The sequence below is a fragment of the Lepisosteus platostomus genome, chromosome 4 (assembly GCF_059453375.1).
Source record: "Lepisosteus platostomus isolate fLepPlt1 chromosome 4, fLepPlt1.hap1, whole genome shotgun sequence".
Lineage (NCBI taxonomy): Eukaryota > Metazoa > Chordata > Actinopteri > Semionotiformes > Lepisosteidae > Lepisosteus > Lepisosteus platostomus.
Genome location: NC_142614.1, coordinates 33865035 through 33885307, shown reverse-complemented (window position 1 = coordinate 33885307; position 20273 = coordinate 33865035). Strand labels below are relative to the sequence as shown.

At 38.8% G+C, this 20273-nt stretch overlaps 1 protein-coding gene and 1 long non-coding RNA gene across 3 annotated transcripts in view; one reads left to right on the top strand and one right to left on the bottom strand.

Annotated features, from left to right (window-relative positions):
* The window catches only part of LOC148673145 (uncharacterized), a 43026-nt gene extending 38098 nt beyond the window's left edge, over positions 1 to 4928 (top strand). The window contains exon 2 of the long non-coding RNA XR_015935949.1: positions 2338 to 4928. This is a non-coding gene — a long non-coding RNA (uncharacterized LOC148673145). The remainder of the gene's footprint in view (positions 1 to 2337) is intronic.
* Positions 1 to 20273, bottom strand: part of tmem38b (transmembrane protein 38B) — a 74887-nt gene that overhangs the window by 34738 nt on the left and 19876 nt on the right. For both annotated transcript variants that reach the window (XM_088629454.1, XM_088629455.1), the window contains 2 exons: positions 18975 to 19131; positions 4962 to 5146 (listed from right to left, as the gene is read on the bottom strand). In XM_088629454.1, the coding sequence (XP_088485580.1) occupies positions 4962 to 5146; positions 18975 to 19131 (342 nt within the window). The remainder of the gene's footprint in view (positions 1 to 4961; positions 5147 to 18974; positions 19132 to 20273) is intronic.

Below are 20273 nucleotides of genomic sequence, written 5' to 3'. Positions count from 1 at the left end.
TGGCCAGTAAAGAAAGCCAGCGGGGCCTGGCGCTTCACTGTGGACTATTCTGAAGCTAACAGATATATTAACAGACTGGCACCCCTGGTAGCAGACCCATCCACAATTTTTCAGCTGTTAAACCCTGATCATAAGAAATATTCAGTGATTGACATGGCTAACGGGTTCTGGTCAGTGCCCCTGCACCAAGAGGTGCAGGACTGGTTCGCATTTGTAGTGGACGGCGGCAAAAAGCAATTAAAAGCAATTATAACTCACCCCCCCAGAGACTGTCAAGGAGCTGCGCTCCTTCTTGGGCCTGTGCAATTTCAATCGGAATTGGGTGGATGCTTTTGCTGAAAGAGCTAAACCATTAACTGATTTGTTGAAGGGGGCAGGGAAACCTAATGACCCCATTCCATGGCCTAGCGAGGCTAAAGAGGCTTATAAGGATTTAAAGAAAGCTCTCTTGCAGTGAGCTCCTGCACTGGGGTTCCCTCAGACGGATCAGGCTTTTTACCTGTATGTAAGTGAGAAAAATGGGTATTGGACTGCTATTCTAACTCAGGAACATGGGGGCAGATATAGACAGGTAGGTTATTACTCAGGCCCCCTTGATGATGTAGCTAAGGGATGGGGACCTTGCTTGCGAGCAGTTCAGGCTGTCTGCTTCGCAGTGCAAGCTGTAAATGGTATAGTACTAGATCAACAATTAATAGTGAGATGTCCTCATGCTGTATATACATTGTTATCTCTCAACCTTGTAAGTCAAGTTACTGCTGCTAGATGGAGTAAGTGGCAGCTCATACTGGAGGCCCCTAATCTGCCAATAGAATGAGAAGGAGCTCTGAATCCAGCTTCCCTCCTGCCTGAACCATCTGAGGAATATTTGTTAGAACACGATTGTGAGGTCTGGGCAGATCAGGAAAATCAGAGCATGGATATTTTTGAACACTCCTTTGGAAATGAGGATTAAATATTATTTACAGATGGTACCTCATTTAAAAGATCAGGATGGAATGAAGAGAGCAGGATGGGCCGTAGTGACAGATCATAATATTAAGTGTGCTGGGAGATTTGGTATCCCCACATCTGCGCAGTGCGCAGAACTGAAGGCCCTTATTGAAGCCTGTAAGGTGGATAACAAAAAGACGGCTACTATATACACTGACTCACGTTACGCATGTCATGATTCGGGGTATGTCATGATTTTGGAAGAATGTGGAATCAAAGAAATGTTGTTACAGCAGTTGGGTCACCAGTCAAGAATGCCGACTAGTAACTGAGCTGTTGGCCATTGTCCAGCTCCCGGAAAAGCTGGCGGTGGTAAAGTGTAAGGGATACAATAAAGAAAACACTCCTGAAGCTAGGGGAAACAACCTGGCCGACTGGACTACTCAACAAGCTGGCTTAGGAGAATGGAAGGAGTGGTATATAGACACCACTGAAATTAATCACATCCATGTTCATGCCCTGAATTCCACTCACTTGAAGGAAGTACAGGCTCAGGCCTCTAAGACTGAGAAATGGACCTGGATTGAGCGAGGAGTGGGCATCCAGGAGGATGGCACCTGGAGATGTAAAAAAACTGGCTGACCGGCATGTCCTAGGGATCTGATGCCATTTGTTGCTCATCAAATTCATTCTATGGGGCACCCAGGTGTGTCTCAAATGTGTCAACGGTTTTCACAAAACTGGGTGGGTGTGGGATTTAAAAGGTATTCAGAAGATGTGGTTCAGCGATGTGATGTGTGTCAAAAGAACTCTAATGCCACGGCTGTGGCAGTGCCAGAGCTTAGACCACCAGTCCCTGAGGGCCCTTCTATGCACTGTCAAATAGACTACTGCTCACTGCCCCAGTGCAAGGGAAAGAATGGGCTATTAGTAATGGTGGATCATTTCTCGAGATGGGTTGAGGCCTTTCCTGTAAAAAATGAAACAGCCCATAATACAGCAAAACATCTATTGACTGAAATAATTTGGCGATGGGGACTGCCTTGCCGCATTGATTCAGACCAAGGCACACACTTTACTGGAAGAGTGTGTCAAGCAGTTGCTACAGTGTTTGGGATATACTGGGGCCTACACTGCCCCCATCATCCTCAGTCTTCAGGAAAAGTGGAGAGGGTTAATCAAACCCTCAAGGAGAGACTCACCAAGTATTCTGTGGGAGGGGTCTCTTGGATGGATGCCCTCCCCACTGTGCTATCTAGTTTGAGAGCTGGGACCACAGGACTAAGCCCTTTTGAAGTGGTCACCGGAAGGCCCATGCTTCTCACTGATACTTTTGTAGCCCATCGTCATGATCTAAGTCAATTAACTGATTATTTGCTGCAGTTTTGTCGTTTGCTTTCACAGGCCAATGACATCACCACCCACCAAGTGAAAGCAGCCTGGGGAAAGACCATTCCTGGAGGTCATGACTAGAGAGATTGGAGTGTGGATTAAAAAGATACCATCCCAGACGCTTCAGCCTAAGTGGGAGGGGCCGTACCAAGTGCTGCTGACAACAGACTCCGCTGTGAAAGTCCAAGGGAAGAACCGGTGGATTCACGCCTCTTTCTGTCGATGTGCCCAACCCCCGGTGGAAAAGGAAAAGTCTGCAACATGAAGACTATTCCAATTTTGTTTTCTGTTATCAGATTGTGTATCTGTATCCAGAATGAACATGAACACCAGTCCCGTAAAGGTGAACATGGAGTTAATACCTTTTTGGCCCGGTCTTATCTGACAGCTGAAAAGACAAACTAGAGCGCCTGTTGGGTATGCACTGCACTACCATGGGGGCCGTCCCGTGGCGCCTTGAAGAAGTTATAGGCATGATCATATGGAGAGAACGTACAGGGGATTTTAACATGACTGAGTATGGCGGCTGTAACGATACTGCTGTAAACTGCACCACGCTGCAGTATTGTAGGGAACGGGGGCTAGAACCCACCAGGTTTGCTGGGTCTTATGGCCCACAATACAACCTAAGTCAGAATCTCCCATATATCACCCTAAACAATAAGCAGAGGGGGGGATTTGTTTTGAGAACCATGAAGGTCACCGTATAATGGGTTGGAGTAAATGCAATCTCACCTCCTATACTGGTCTACTCTTCAGATCCCTGGGTGGGATAAGAGCAGTCCTAAGTTTAGTGCAGCTTTCTTGTTTTCTGCTGGATTAGGAGTGCCTAATGGAATGTATTTTATTTGTGGGAACGTGCATACCCATGGTAACCAACTAATTGGGGTGGATCATGTTATTTAGGATATGTAGCTCACCATGTCCGGGTTCAGCTTCACAGTCCTTTTGGATCCAACCACAGACCTCGAAGGAAAGTGTCAGACTGGGAATATTACCTAGGTATAGTGCTTCCTGGAGCCGGTATTAGTTTCTTAAACAGAGAACTAGTACAAATGGCTTCCACCCTGGAAGAATTGGCAAATGTTACCTCCTCCGGACTAAAAGCAATGCATGACAAAATGGTAGCACTAAGGATAGTAGCAATGCAAAATAGGTTAGCATTGGACTACTTGTTAGCCTCTCAAGGCGGCACTTGTGGAGTAATTGGTGCAGAGTGCTGTACTTATTTACCTGATAACTCTGAGCATATCTCAGAGTTGGCCAGAAATATCATAGCTATTATCAAGAAAGTGAACTTACAGTATGGCTAAGGTCTGTGTTTGGGGCCTGGGGTGGAGCTATGGTTCAATATTTGTTTTTAGGAGTAGTGTTGTTTGTATGTATAATTGTTATAATCACACTTTTTAATCAAAAGTATAATCACTGCTATATGTCACCACATCACCTCCAGTAGTAATGTTAGGATAGTACACAAGTATGAAGTAAAGACAGCAGACTCCGCATTTGTGTAGAAAATGGAAGATGTATGTTTCTATTTTCCAAGGGGGGATTGATGGAGCCTGCTAACAGCTTTTACATGCTGAACTGTAACCATCATGCCTGCTTGATCACAGAGGCTTCCCCCCCTGTACTTACCCCAAAATAGTGAATGTTTACCCAAATGGTGAATGTTTACACTAAACTCCTGATGACAAAGGTTTCTATTTCCTTCGGTTACATCAAAGACAGGAGGGGGGGGGGGATGTATATTTAAGTTCTGTAGGACCATATCCCCTTGGAGCTACGATAGGTACTATAACTATTATGGTCCTTATTTGTACGCATTGTAGAGCACAAACAGACATACACACAATAACACCTGTGCCAAAAAATAAGAACAAAAGAAAAGGTTAAAAATAAGCAGAGGGCATTTTACAATCTAGCTAGTTTGATTAATAAGAATCTAAGCTTTCCTTCCAGCTAATTCTGTAGTAAAGTCAAACTGCAATATCGGCATGGAGGAGGCCAGGGTATTATCTTCAACAACATGGCTAGATAACTTGTTCCACGGCCTGACAACACAGACAAAAAAAATGTCTGCTGCTCTCAGTTTTAAATGTAGTGACATGTACAGATGCAGCCATTCAAAGTGTGTGGTACAAACCCGTACTGCACGCAACTACTGTACCTAAGTCATACCGCGGTACGTGATTAGCTGGCCAAAGTGACCGACAGGGGCACTTGTGGTGCACTGGTCAGTACTATAACTATTATGGTCCTTATTGTGATTCCTTGTATGCATACAACAAAGCTTGGCTGGATGAACGAACACTTCAGGCTCGAATTTCTTGGTTTCTACAGTGTCTTAATCTTCAAATGAATCATAGGGGTCTAAACAGACACCACCTTTCCTTTCCATATGTCTTTTATATGTGTGGCTGTAACTCATGTGACTGCAGCGTATGGAATGTATAACCACCACCTTGTAGCAGCTCCATCCCTTTTCCACCTCCCAAACCCAGCTGTCTTGTTACAATACTTTTATACAGATTTCATACTCAAAACCACATGCAAGGAGTTTGGAATTATAAAACTGGAGTGCAAGGTAGAAGGAAAATAAATGGCAGATGAAGAGCAAAGGGAGAAGTTATTACCTTTGGCCCAGCCAACAGCAATCATCACAAACCATCCTTCGTTGTAATGTTTTCGTGCCTGAGTAACTCCTCCGAGCACTTTCCAGGTTCTGGTCACTTCTTTCATTGATGCCAGAACCAGTCTGAGGGGCAAAAAAGCAGCACACTTGTAGAAGACGTCTTGGGGACAGTAGAACACGAAGTACCTGAAAAACATAAAGTTAGTTAATCAAACAGGTATTCCAATGATAGCAGCCAATCCACTGGAAAATTTTGAAAATTACTGAAATAGGAATTTATCGGGTGGCTCACAAGCAATGTTACTCGTGAGGGTTTGAGTTCATCCCTCAAAATGAGCATGGTAAAATAAAAAAGAAAAGTAATGTTACCCTCATGTCATGTTTTACATGCTTTCTAAACCATATTCCTAAAAAAGAACTGCAAATGCAATTAGGGGGTGAGTCCTTTTGACAGTACATATGTAAAGATGTATGTAAAATTTTGGAAATGGGTATAATTATTAGCAATAAAAAGCATAATAGAAAGTCTGTAGAAAGCAAAAATGTAGTAAAACCTTACCATCTGCAAAGGCTCTGTTTTTGGAAATGTAATGCAAATAAAAAAAATGTGGAAAAAATGGCTGGTATTCTAAGAACATATTTTTTTATATGGGAAAGAAATATTACTTGTTATATACATGTAAAGCATGTAACAAAGTCTTTTTGATACAGACCCAGAACAAAACTGAAAAATTACAGTAAACTTAACATTAACTGAAGCCTTGTATAGGATTAACACAGTTGTTAATTTTTACTTTTCAAAGCATGCTGTGCCCCAAAGCCCTGGAATTCTATCCCCAAAGATATCAGACATTCACCTTCTCTCAACGCCTTCAAAACCATAATCAAAACCTTTTGCTTTAGAATGCATTTTATTTAATCAATGTTTGTTTGCCCCCTTGCATCTTCTATTACATTACAAACTCTTCTGTTTCTTTGTGCTAATTGTATCTCCTATCTTTGTTGCTTTTGTTGTTGTTTTTTAGTTTACTGTAAAGAGCTTTGAGAAGTTGCTTTTAAAGACACTACTTAAAATAAGTTTATTATTAATATAATTTAACAATAAGTAGCTTTAAGAAGAATAATTTCACAAACATATTAGTAGGACAAAATATTATTGTATCAAGTGATATTACATTCAATACACATGACATAAGTACATTCATTTGTCATCAGCAGGGAAGATCAACAAGGGGTTTAAAGCGAAACTCTCAGGCTGGATCACTAGGCAACTGTGACCAGGACTCCTCAATAATGGCACACTATTGGCTGAGCACCACAAAGGGCAATGTGATATTAGTCAGCATGGGCTCTTTCGGCAAACACAGCAACCTCTGCAGATTCCTGGGCACTTGCACATTTGCAGTGCTGTAGGTCAGAGAGATGCCTCCACTCCAATAGGCCCTGAACCTTCAATATGTGTAAGGGTGGCCTGTGACATAATAAAAGATGAGTGTCTCATATATGAGCAACACGGAGGAGTGTCTACACTTCCTTATTCTCTCATAACCATGAGCTACGACATGAAAAACTCAAAATTGAAGATTTAAAAAAAATGGATGGCTTCCTTTCTTCCTATTCTTCCTTGACTTTCAGCAATCCTGTGATATTTAACAGGTTACATTACCTCATCAATTGTGCCAAGTTAGCTCTCTTACTAATAAAGTAATTTATTGCTTATAAAACCATTAAATATCTGTGTATAAGGTCAATCATAAATGGTCAATAAATCAAAATTATTTTAGAAACATTCAACCAATATTGAAAATCTATATTAATTTTCTATTTTCTCATTATAGTGCACTGTTAATCATGACATCTTACTTTCTCATCTAGAGACTGTGTTTAGAGATTTTCACGTACTCTAAATTGGTTCTTACTGATTGCCGACACTTTCTCTGGGGGGTTTCAGTTCTGAAGTTCAGTTAATTAAGTCTGGTGTTCCCCAAGGCTCTATACTAAGTCTAATACTATTCTGCATTTACATAGTCCCACATGGTCAGCAGATATTAAAATCACAAGGTGATACTTGTGATTGGTATTGAACGTGGTACTGAATTATCATTTGTATGCTTATGATACTCAAATCTATGTCCATACACAGAAGTAGCTGTTTCTGAATTTTCTAATTGCATCCAGGCTCTTATATCAGGCATGACTCAAAATCTGCTTCACTACATTCATGCTACTGGGCACCTCCCACCACCTACAAAACACCAATGCAGTAACACAATCTGTGGATTGCACTGTGTGTGAATTTCAGAATTTCAAAATTGAAGAATACAGTATAAGGGTGATATCTGATTCTTGCTTGACTTTTGACCCTAATGTGCAGAATACTGTTAATATATAATTCTCAGAAACCTCACCAGACTACATCCTATGTTGCCTTCTCTGTGGCAGAAAAGCTGGTCAAATTCTAAAAGTATGCTTTTGTTTACTCCGATAATGAGCGTATTTGCAGAAAAGCTTAAAACTATCACTTTTCTCACAAAGTATATAAACGTACAGTCATATGGTCAGAAGGAGCACGTAAAAATGTTTCCAAAATAACCACATGTAAGACTTTGATGCCTAAAATGTTTAGGGAGAAATGGAATACTGGTGTGTATTTTTTCTTTAAACTACCAAGACCAGTCATATACAGTACAGTTTACATACAGTAATATGTTTATGTTCCTAAATTAATATTTTTTATGAGCATGTGAAAGCCATGGTGAATCAGAGATTCTCAAGACTTACTTTGTATGATTGGAAACGAATGCCTGATCAGATCAACGAAATGCTGTGGTGTTACTTTTTGTCAATGAAAAACTAAAGTATTTTAGTTTACAAAGATGGTTACAAAGAATGTGGACCAGGGTAATACTTTGAGTTTACAGCTTGTCCAAGGTCATTCATTATTAGTACTATTAGTAATATCTCGGTAAAGACTTTGATGCATAAAATATTTCTGCATAATTAAAATATTTATGAAAAGGGTGGTAGGTTATCCAACTGAGCAATCTTGCTTTCATATAATAAGCCAACTTTTTAATGTATAATGATTTACATGCTGTAATATACAGTTTAAATTTAAAAGTCTAAAGAGTATCGTTTTAAATTCTTAATTGAATAAAGATTGTCCCTCAGCAGTGATTGGGATTCGAAACCGGGTGTTTTCTGGTGACAGCTCAAATGCTGTATATGAGAGGTTAAGCTTTATTAGCTCCACCTGGCGGTTTTACAAGATGATACTATTAACATAATCTAATCTGCATACGGTAAATTGCGGTACACCCAGGTGTTGGAGTGCTGTAGCAAGTAATCCTTTAAAAAAATGGGTCTCAGGAAAACAGACACAAACAGACTAAATTTACAAAACCAGTGGTTTTTAATTACACTGGTAGAAAAAACACACAAACTAACAAAAGCTAAAGCTCCTTTTTGAGATCCTAATTTAACACCTTCAACAATTCTCTCTGATAACAAAGGCAGCTAAAGTGCTTACTGGCTTCCCAAAACGTAAGTCTCTCTCTGAGGCTTCTCCCAAACCACACATCATACAGACTCCAAGTTTCACACTTGGATTCAACAACAGCATCATCCAACATCTCACACAGGCCCATTTTAATCTATTAATGCATTAATTAATGTGTTTATCAAATTGCAATATGAAAATAACTTAACATGTAGAATCCTGCTTAGGTTATTCCTTGTGCTGCGCTTTCCTCGGGTTTAGAGTTGTTCTCTAAACCTGAACAGTTGCAGAAGGTAAATTGACACTGTATCTAGTCAATATGTTGTGTATTTACTCCTCACCTTCTTTTAGGAAATGTGGGCTTGTAGGGTCAATTGTAACTAACTGAAAGTAGCGTACTAACAGGAGTTCAACCCGTGCTTAGTACGCAGCTGCAGTTTAAACTTGTGCCCCACCTTAAGACCAATTGCAACTAACCTTGCCACTGTGCTTAGTCCGCAGCACCGTACTAAACCTATTCTCAATTGCAACGAACACAAGGTAATAGCTGCTGCCCTCTAGAGGTGACTTAAGCAGCGGACTAACTTAAACCACGTCTTTATATGGTTTAAGCCAGTGGTTCTCAAACTATGGTACGTGTACCAGGAGTGGTACGCGGAGCGCCGCCAGCTGGTACGCCATATGACCCTGGAACTTTGTTGTATGCGCTGAAAAATCAGGACAGGTTTTCATATTTTCTATTTGAATACGTGTCGAATACGCAGCCTACGTACTACGATACAGCACGCGCTAATACTTGAGTGGACATAGAGCTACAATGTAATTCTATACCATTCTATAGGAATGTGTGCTATGAACGTAAGTGACCAATTGTATTTTAAAAAACTTATCTCCAGCAAATAGAAAAGCAGGAGAAATATTTAAGAATTGAAAAAATTAATTTGAAAAAAAATTTAAAAAGTTAATTTGAGAAAAATACACCAAGTGTCTCTGTTTCCTCCCATGTGCATGAAATAAAAACTTCTTTTAACTTCTGAGACAGAGTAATGAAACGGAAATGGGGAAAAATGCAAGCTTGCAGATTGCTAAAGCAGGTAAGCCCCACACTATTTTTGAAGAACCTTATTTACCGTTGGCAAAAAAGCTGACACGTATTATGTGTGGAGAAAAATTGCTAAACAGCTCGACCTGCTGCCCCCTCTGAAAGACATAACCACTCATAGAATTATTGAAATGGTGGATGATATCAAAAGTATGCTGATAGAGTATGTTAAGATGAGCAGATGTTTTTCACTGCAATTAGATGAGTCTTTAGTCGATTTGGCCAATTTGCTCGTTTACTTTAGATACAAGTTTGAGGGTATGTCCCATGAGGACTTTCCGTTCTGTAAGCCAACTGGAACTACAGGAGAGTACATATTTCAGCTTCTGAATGAATTTATCAAAGAGAATATCATCGGCTGGATAAAATGCGTCGGAATTTGTACAGATGGTGCTAGAGCAATGACAAGCCGACACAGCGGTGTAGTTGCACGAATTAGAGAGGTTGCTCCAGAAACGAATGGACGCATTGCAGCATCCACCGCGAGATCTTTGCTGTCAAGAAAATGCCTAATGATTTAAAATCTGTTAGACTCTGTTGTAAATTGTATCAAGGCTCGAAAAATGAATTCACATCTGCTTTGCTCGACTAAACAGGTGCACCTCTCTCATTGAAATGGTGCTTTTTTATTGTATATTTTTATTTGTTGTTGTTCTGGTTTTTTCTGTAAAGCACTTTGAGAAGCCACCTTTAAAGGTGCTATATCAAATAAAGTTTATTATAATATTTATTATATGTGTATAGGAGTGTGTGCATATGTGCGTACTCATGTTGCTCATTGAGATTTTTTGGGGTTCCTATGAGAAGATGACTTGTAGGTGGTACTTGGATGCTTTGATCAGGGGTGGTACTTGGTCCAAAAAGTTTGAGAACCACTGGTTTAAGCAACTTAGTACCGTACTTGGCATAATGCTAGATTGCATTAGAAGGCTCCCAAATGTAGTGGAAATAATATTAATATTTTTATAATAATTATTATTACAATGAAATAAAATATAATAATTAATGCATCCATCGCTTAGAAAATTATTGCAATAATTAACTCAAATTGCTTAACACTCATACCACATTTATTAATAATGAAGTTTATTAATACGTGTGTATTAACAAAAGTGTCATTTACTATTAATTATGTTCAATGGCAATCATTATTACTAGCTGTGAATTTTAAGATATCCTAGGGAGTGAAGAGAACAGTTATTTACATGGAGCGTGAGCTTTAATGTGTTATTTAAAATCTAGGAGTCAACTGAATAGATCTGTTTAATACTTTATTGTGATGGGTCTCCATATTTATGGTTATCAGAGGAAAGAAGGGATAATGAGGAAATGGGTGGCACCCAAGCATACGCTAAAAACAACTTGGCATCTTAAAAGTGATTTATGATAGTTCACTGTCCCTTCTTTGTCCTGTGGCTGTGGTCCAATAATGACTGTGTTGAAACAGCCAGAGTGTGCTGAATGCCTTGGAGATGGAAGAGATGGCTTCATCCCAGTCAATCGCAACATTGTGTAGGACTGACGTGATGATGGTGCTAGCTCTTGATGGACTGGTACACAAACCAAATGACAGACAAGAAAAGCGTTGATTTACAATTCCAAAACCTCGTTCAATGTGGCTTCTTGCGTTTTCATGACTCCTGTTATAGCGTTACTCTTGTAATGTTGAAGGATTATGCACAGGTTGTCATTGTTGTAAATGACAACAACAACTTAGCAAAACAAGTTCTGTTATAACTTTACTGGTCATTAGTTGGCGTCTTTTGTAACGATTTAGCAATAGTGATGTGTCTGCTTGTTCATCTGGAGTGTCTCAAACTAAATTAAAGCCACAATAATACAGTAGCATTCTGTTTCAAATGCGCAGCTGCGGTTCTCATTTGTTTCATGACTAATAGCAATTGAGTATCTCATTAATAACTACTTACCCTCATCCGGTGTATGTGTGAACCTGCTAATCAGATTAATTGAAATGTTCTGATGCACAGTCCCCTGCAGTTCTGGCTAATTAGTATAACAACAACGCCGAGTCCTGGGAACCGGATTAAGCAGATTACGCAGCTGCGTACTAACTCGGGAAGCTCGTTGCAATTGACCCATTATGTTCCTCGTTTGTCTACACTCTAGGCATGACAGGCCCCATAGCTCTAGTATGCTATGTATGTAAAAAAAAAATACATTGGATGTTTTTAATTCTAGCCTAAAATCCTACTATTAAAATAATTTGTTATTCCTATATCCTACTATTAAAATAATTTGTTATTCCTATATCTACCATGTTTTTGACTTTGTAATTTTCTTTAACTATCTTGTGTGTAATGTGATTTTTACATATTACAAAGCACTTGTGCTTTGGGATGAAATGTGTTATTAAATCCGTCCGTCCACTTTCTATCCAATCCTTCCAATTCAGATTCATGGAGGAGGCGGAGCCTGCAAGGCAGGGTACACTCTGAACAGGACATTAGTCCGTAGCAGGGCAGACACGCAGATACAAACATAAAGTACATATACTCACACCAGGGCTAATTTTCCCAGAAGCTGATTAATCAACCAGTATGGTTGGACTGTGGAGGAAGACCACACCAGGAGGAAACTCAAAATACACAAACTCAATACATATAATGGCCCATTTAACCCAGAGCCCCAGCACTATACAGCAGCAATATTATCCACTGCACCACCACGCTGTCTGTGTTATATAAAATAAAGTTCATTATCAGGAGGTAATAATAAGGGTTGAAATGGATGAGAGGAATGAAATAATAAGGGATGAATAATAATAGAGGATGAAATGAAAGGGCTGAAATTTTTTACTTTTATGTATAATGAATGAATGTAGCAAAGAAGCATCATATTGTTGAGATATTTCAGATTTACGTAAATAAATTGAGATCTCAGAAGCTGAAATTCATATGGTTGATATATTTAATGATTGCTTCTTAACTAATTTGGAAAGGTACCTATTAGGGATAATGTTCTAATTTACCACTTTTTAAAACAAAAGATAGAATTGAGGGAATAGTTGTGATAGAACCACTAGGAAACGGTGACTATAATATGGGAACCTTTGATGCATACTTTAAAATAGTTTTCCTAAATAGTTCATAATAATAATAATAAACTTTATTTTATATAGCGCCTTTAAAGGTGGCTTCTCAAAGCGCTTTACAGGATGACAATAACAATAAATAAGAAGACTACAACAATAAATAAGAAAATTTCACAAGATAGGACACAATTATAATTACAACAATACAACAATAACAATAGAGGAGACCGTGGAAGATGGTATTAAGAAGAGCAGAGGGGTGAAGAATGGAACCAGTTAAGTAAAGGCTTTTCTGAAGAAGAAGGTTTTGAGTCTGGATTTGAAGGAGTTTAGAGAAGGTGACTCTCTAATATCCTTGGGCAAAGAGTTCCAGAGCTTGGGGGCATAGCAGGAGAAGGCCCTGTCGCCCATACAATGTAGACGGGCTTGGGGGACAGTAAGGAGGGCAGAATTTGAAGAGCGGAGGTTGCGAGGTGGGGAGTAGGGAGATAAAAGTTCAGACAGGTATTGAGGTGCCAAGCCATGTAAAGCCTTGTAGGTGAGCATGACGATTTTAAAGTCTACGCGGAATTTGACCGGAAGCCAGTGCAAGGACTCCAGGATAGGAGTAATGTGAACACTTGCACTAGTTCAATGGTGGAATTCAGAAAACTCAAAAGGTATTTTAATATCTTGTGTAAAAGGGACAATATTCAAATATATAGTAAATGTCATTGAAAAACACATATTGAAGACAAAATATACTGCATTTTATTTCCAGAAAAGCAACAGTGAAAATCTACAAACATTGAAGTTCGTTATTTATGAGTTAAACAGATATTAATGATGGAAGTTGAAAAAAAATATTACACATGCTAAATTAATATTTTGTGCTGGATTTTACAACAGTTAACATTGATGTTACAGCACAATATCCATCAGTATTGTGTAATTTTAATATAACTGACATTGAGTTACAGGGGCTAACGGGGCTTAAAACTAATAAATCACCTCAGCTTGATTATATTTTCCCCCTAAAAGAAATAAGGGATACTATGTATAGACCCTTAAAAAGTATATTTCACCTCTTATTTAATATGGGGCTGGTACCCACTGATTGGATAATTGCAAATGTAACACCATTTCATAACAATCAGGAAACTTGTGAAACAGTGCTTGACCACCTTAAAGTTTGGTCAGCATTTTTCAGTCCCCTATTCACACTTGATACAGCATGTAAGGCTGTCTAATGCATTCATACTGTACTTGCAACTGAAAAACACAAAATTCTTATCAAATTAAAACATAACACTTAAACCATAACGTGAAAATACTGAATATTAAAGTAACTTCACAGGAAAGTTAACAAGATGAATATTTAATTTCTTGCAACACGTATTTTATTTACATGCTTTTCCAGAGTTCTATAGAATCTTTGATTCCTTTTAATTTATCCTATCTAATGACTGATGCTGAATGATTGATGAAAACTTGAAATGGATATAAAAAACTAAAAAATATTTGATGAGATCAAAAACTTTTATGATAAGGCATTCTTTTCACTTTGGGAATCAGAACCATTACAACAACAAATAACACCTTCATGATTTGAATGATATTTGAAGCCTGTACATATTTTCTGTGCGCAACACTGAATACATTACATAATAGACTAAGTATGTTTTACTAGTTTTATCTTGCATTATTACATGGGTCTTCTGACAATATAAACAAATATTGAAGGATTTTTACATCATTATTGTGGACTGGACAATGCGTTTCATAAAGCTACAAAGATATTTTCAAATTTTAAAAACATAAGCAATAACTGTTAAGTAAAATATAAATTGTCAAAGCTAACTGCCATACACAAAATAAAACAAATGTTACTTTCTTTGTGACCTGATCAAAAGACATTTTGATATAAAAGTTAATTGAATTATTCAGACTATTAACACCCACAGCTGCAAGTACAACAATTGCCATTATGTGGGAAACATTAGATTTTTACTTCCAAAGTTCTACTGCCAATCTACAATTTAATTTTGAGAAGATAACTTGGGTTTCCCCAATGTGGAGGGAGTTAGTGGAACACAGAGTGGAAATTATCCTAGAATACTTTGTTGCAGGCTTTGTATTCTTGCTTAGGGATGTGAAAGGGGTCTAACTTACTAGAATGCTTTGAACACTTAACACAGACAGTTGATAACACAGATTGGACAATGCCATTGTTTATTTAGATAACCCCAAAGTAACTTTAAAGTGTCATTAAAGATTAATTCTTAAATTGAAAGCTATAGGAGGCCATTATACAGTATGCCAGGAACAACACCACACAGTAGACCAGGTCAAAAAGTGAGAAATTACTTTACCAATTTAAATAATGGTAGGAACACACACTATGAATTTAGCTGAGCTACAGGAAGCTACATATAAAAGATCAAGTTTTGGAATGCATTAAGAAAACAGACAGAATGTTTGGGTATATAAGCAGGTGTTGAATATATAGTATATATTAGGGAACTTATACTCAAGCTTTACAAAGCAATAGTGAGACCTTACTTTTGGTCACCATACAACAAAAAAGATATTATAGCCTTAAAGTTCAAGAATGATTCCCCATCTCTGTGGACTGTCACATAAAGACAGGATACAGGAACTAAATCACTTCAGAAGGAGAATAAGATATTTGATCTAAATATGAAAACTAAAAAGTAACTAAATATATAAACTAACTCTAACTACTTGATATTCAGTATTGAAACAAGAACAAAGGGCAACCACTGGAAACTTATTCAATTAGGACAGAGCATTGGAAAAGCTTCTTTACACAACAAATTGTGAATATCTGGATCCGGATTCCAAGTCAGGCAGTTGTGTACCGAACTATGGGCTCAAGAAAAAGGCTGGACAACATTTTAGATTCACTAGAATACTAAAATATCGAATAAGCAAGATAGGTCTCATTTGCTGCTATCTTATGTTTTGATGGTCTAACCCTTGACAACTGAAGGTCACCCAACCCCCGAAGGCTCAAACTGCTCTTTCAATACACAACTGTTTCCCAGTTGTCTTTTATTAGCTGTTTTGATACACAGAAGAGAAACATATGAATCATGATAAGAAGATTAATTATTCTTATAAATGATAAAATCCTGCAAAAGATCCAAAAATGGAATACGGAATGTAGAATTTAATATGGAATGGTAAAAAGCACATTGTCAAAATCCAGTTGATGATAACTAAATTTATGATTTATGATTTATGATTATGATCTCCTTCACATAATCTCATACAGTTTGCTAATTAAAGATAATACAAGTTCCTCTGTCCAGTATATGTTCTTTTTTAAATTGAAAAATGTATTAAATGAATATCTTTCCTTAAAACAACTGCCACTAAAATTTTGAATTAATTAAGTGTTGAATAAATGACTTATTCCACTTAAGTGTTTAATAAAATCCAGATTTGGGACAATTTACAGAACATTAACAAGACTTATTTTAAGACAACCTGTAGCTGATTTTATAAAGTAGAGCCATCCATTATGCTTTCGTTATTTTAAAAAATAACACAAAACAATAAGAAGGAACATGCGTCAATTTTGAAAGGCCTGAGTACCAGAAGCCTGAGTACCTGACCCCTAGCCTGTCAGTTTCACAGACCCACTTCCCCTTTTCCCCTTCCTCTATGAATAAGGGACCCCTTTCCCTCTAACCCATATTCTTGCACCAGGGCCCTAGCAGAGCAGTTCTCTGTACCCCTTTGCCACTTTCCTCTCCTTGTCTGACTAACAACTATACCCCTGTATTCTGTATTTGCTCTAAAAGAGCCATAAACTTGTGAGCTGCAGTTCCAGTCTCCTGCCTGTCTTCTTACACCACCAACCGTGGAACTGAGGGAGGACCACTGCATTGGTGTCAAATAAATGCAAGTTGAGATGTGGCTGCATACAGCAGAGAAAATAAACGGAAAGCAGCCTTCAAGCAGCAAGCAAACGGAAGATGGAAGGGGACAGCAGTGTCATTGACTGGAGTGCAAGGTAGGATTGTAATCGCCAAGTCAACAAAGGTACTCGATGCAAAAGCGAAAGGGGAGAAAAGAAGCAATAAAATAGAAGTAAGGGAGGTGTTCAGATTGTTGACAACTGAGGGCTTAACTGAACATGCGAGAGTAACTGAAGCAGGGAAAGAGGTTGATCTGGTACCACTCCAACATGAGCATGGCAGCGAGGGCCACAGCAAAAAGTACCAGTCTTTAATGTAGGGGCAGGGAAGCAAACCGTGACCCCAGGGCTCTCGAGTGATGGTTGAAACCGCAGCATAGCTGAGGGTCATTACTAAGACAAGCATAGAAAGGCATAGAAGGAGACCCAGGGGCTCCTAGATTTGTCACCCAAAGAGATCACGGATTATCAGGCAGCATTGGACCAGTAGTTTGAAGGCACATCTCCTGTGTTGATGATCCAGGAGCAGCTAGAAAGCCGTGTTTGTCAACCAGGGAAGAGAGTAGGTGGTTTTGCAGCTGACCTCCATTACCTCATCCTAAGAGGTTATCCTCGTTTCCCTAAAGAAGCGCAGGAAGAGTTAGTAAACCACCCGTTTATGTACGCCAACCAAATTTCAAGGAGGACCTCTCATCACCCTTCACATTGATGGGACTGCCCAAGACCTTACACCTGTGCCAGCTTCACCCAAGCTGGGCACCACAGACCATCATCTCCCTGCACCCCAGGCTGCAAGAGATGGAGCTGCCAGCCCTGAGCACAGGCAGTGAAGAAGACGCGGAACCCCGGTGATCAGTTGGGTAAGGCCCCCCAGGTAGCTGACTGAATCCAGTTCAATAAAGAAAGCCATCACTGGGAGAAAAGAACACTGAGGGTTTGATTCTGGAGCAAAGTAAGCAGGTGTGGGAGCTTATCTGACTGAGACCTCGCCACCTGATGCCAGCAAAGCGAGCAACTGCAGAGCATGCCATGGATGAGACGCAAGAGGCTGTGATCATAGAACTGTCTGACAGTCCATGGAAGTTGCCAGTAGTGCTGGCTCCTAAGAAAGATGGCAGTTGGATGTTCTGTATGGACTATCGAAAGCTGGACACTGTGATCAAGCCTTGAATTGATGAGTCCTTGGATCTGTTGTCTGGGTCGTCTTGGTTCCCCTCCTTTGATCTGAAAAGTGGCTACTGGTAGGTGGATCTGATGCCAAAACAGCTTTCTCACCTCTCAGGGGGCTGTAGCAATTCAACGTTATGCTGATCGGCCTATGCAATGCACCAGCCACCTTCGAATGCCTGATGGAGGGGGTCCTGGCACTGACACGGCTTCACCTAGTGTTTAGTCTACCTTGATGATCTACTGATCCATGGGTGCTTGTTTGATGATGCTCTCTGCACCCTCCACCTGGTCCTGAAGATGACAGCAGCTTCCAGGCTCAAGTTGCATCCTGGGAAGCTCCCCAATGAACCTAACAGCCACAGTGCATGCCATGCTCACCTGCTCCTCTGCGAGACCTTTTTCCTGGGTCATCATGTGAGTGGAGCTGGTGTGGCCACTGAAAAAGATAAGGTGAGCGCCATGCGAAACTGGCAAACACCCACTAACGTGAAGCCACTTATTTGAGCTATTTTTTCCTATGGAGTAAAGTTCTAAAAATCACCCCATCACTGCATGAAAGTACTTATATTAAAGCAGTTATATAGAAAATTACTAAAGTTGAAAAAGGAAAGGTTTTATTTTTACAACATACAATAAAATATAAAAACATGCAGTAAAAAAATGGAAATTGTCTCAAGCTAGACACCACATGATGAATTTGTGTAAAACACACTGTGTTTAATTAAAACACTACAGTTTTGTGCACCAAGTCCTGACGAGAAATATCAATAAATATTCCACCACTATGTACATTTCTACATTAACAAGTTCAACACTACATGGGGCAGGGTGTAATACAGGTGGGCCCATGATGCACACAACTTTCCTAATTTTTTTTCTCCTGTTATACAGTACATAGTCTCCCCCAAGAGTAGTACTGAATTTGACTCCCTCATTACAGATTTTTTAGTGGAAAATATAATGACCCAAAGCACCCAAATCCTAATTCTAGGATTTATTAAAGGTTTTATGAAATATTATTTCCATCTTAAATTTATATAAATAAAAGGTAAGCATAAATATTAAACTAGCGACAAACCTTCAATAATTGATCACTCACTTTTTGACATGATGCAATTATATGTAAAAAGTACGTCTGTTTAAAAAAACAAAAAGGCAACAAGTATAACTGAACATTCTCTTCCAAAGCAGGTAAAAAAATCATATGTACAAGAGAATGAACCATTAAAATGCCCTGTAAAAAGAAACACAAAACTCAAAACTTACCATATAACTGTAGCCAGTACAACATTACTGGTGTTTGAGAAGGGTGCTAAAGTAGGCTCTGCGAGAAGCACGCCTGAAAGTATTGCTCCACCAAAACAGTACAGCATAGAGCTAAACCAGCATGCAAAGGGACTGCGAAAGGCCACATCTACAGCTCCTGCAAACAAAGAACAATAAAACCAGATAAAGAAGAATGCACCTCCCAATTTACATGAGTAATATTTTCAAACATATTAAGAAGCTTTTTATTTTCAAACACAATCCTCCTCTGTAGTTATCAAATACAGCAAGAACGCCAAGCCACAGTGTGTACAGGCTGTAACATTTTCACAATTTCCTGACACAATTGTGGGTACGAGAGAATACGAGATAATATAATGAAACAGATTAAAAAGATTTCATCCCTTAGACAATATAACCTCAAGAGAAGTTAAAGAAGATGGATGAAATACACAAGAAGTAACATTTGAAAAAATAAAACTATTTTATGGTTTATGTTTTTATATAACATACTGTATACATCACCATATAAGAAGAGTATGCTTTATAGTTATTCCCGAAATTAAGATGCTATTATTAAAAATATTCACACCAGAGAGGAGCCATTGCTGTTGTACACTTAAGAAGGTATTACCCTTAATAAGATTTGCTCTTAAGCAATACATTTCACTCAGTAAAATGCCAAGCTGTATAAAATAGATGCAAACTTTAGCAGCTTTGATATCATCAGCCAAATAAATTATTAACCAAGAGGCTAATAATTAGGCTGAATGGCTGAACATGAAACAAATGGTTTTCTAATTATTCAGGCACACTAATTCAATGGCAGGCTTCTTTGCTATCATGTTTTAAAGTGTGTTTTCGAACCCTATTTAATGTTAATGGCAGGTTTTTACATTTCTTTAAATGAATTAAATCCCAGATTACCCAAGAATATAATTTTATACTGAAACAAAATTATCTCCCAGGTCCATCGCAGGCCACATACAGACATAAACACAAACTCACACCTGTTGCCAATTAACCCACCAGTATGTGGAACCTGGAGGAAACCCACACATACAAACTCCATGCTTATAGCATCCCAGGTGAAGAATTGAACCCAGGGCCCCAGCATTGTGAGGCTAACTAGTACTATCTCACCATGCTGCCCTCTTTTAGAATCTCTGAAGCAAAATCTTCACAATATACAGTATAATGCTTTGTTTTCCATATTTATATAGGAGTTTGGAGTCATGGCTGCAAGTAATACATGGCAGGGTTTAAACTTTAACTCCTCTTAACATCCACTCACTAAAG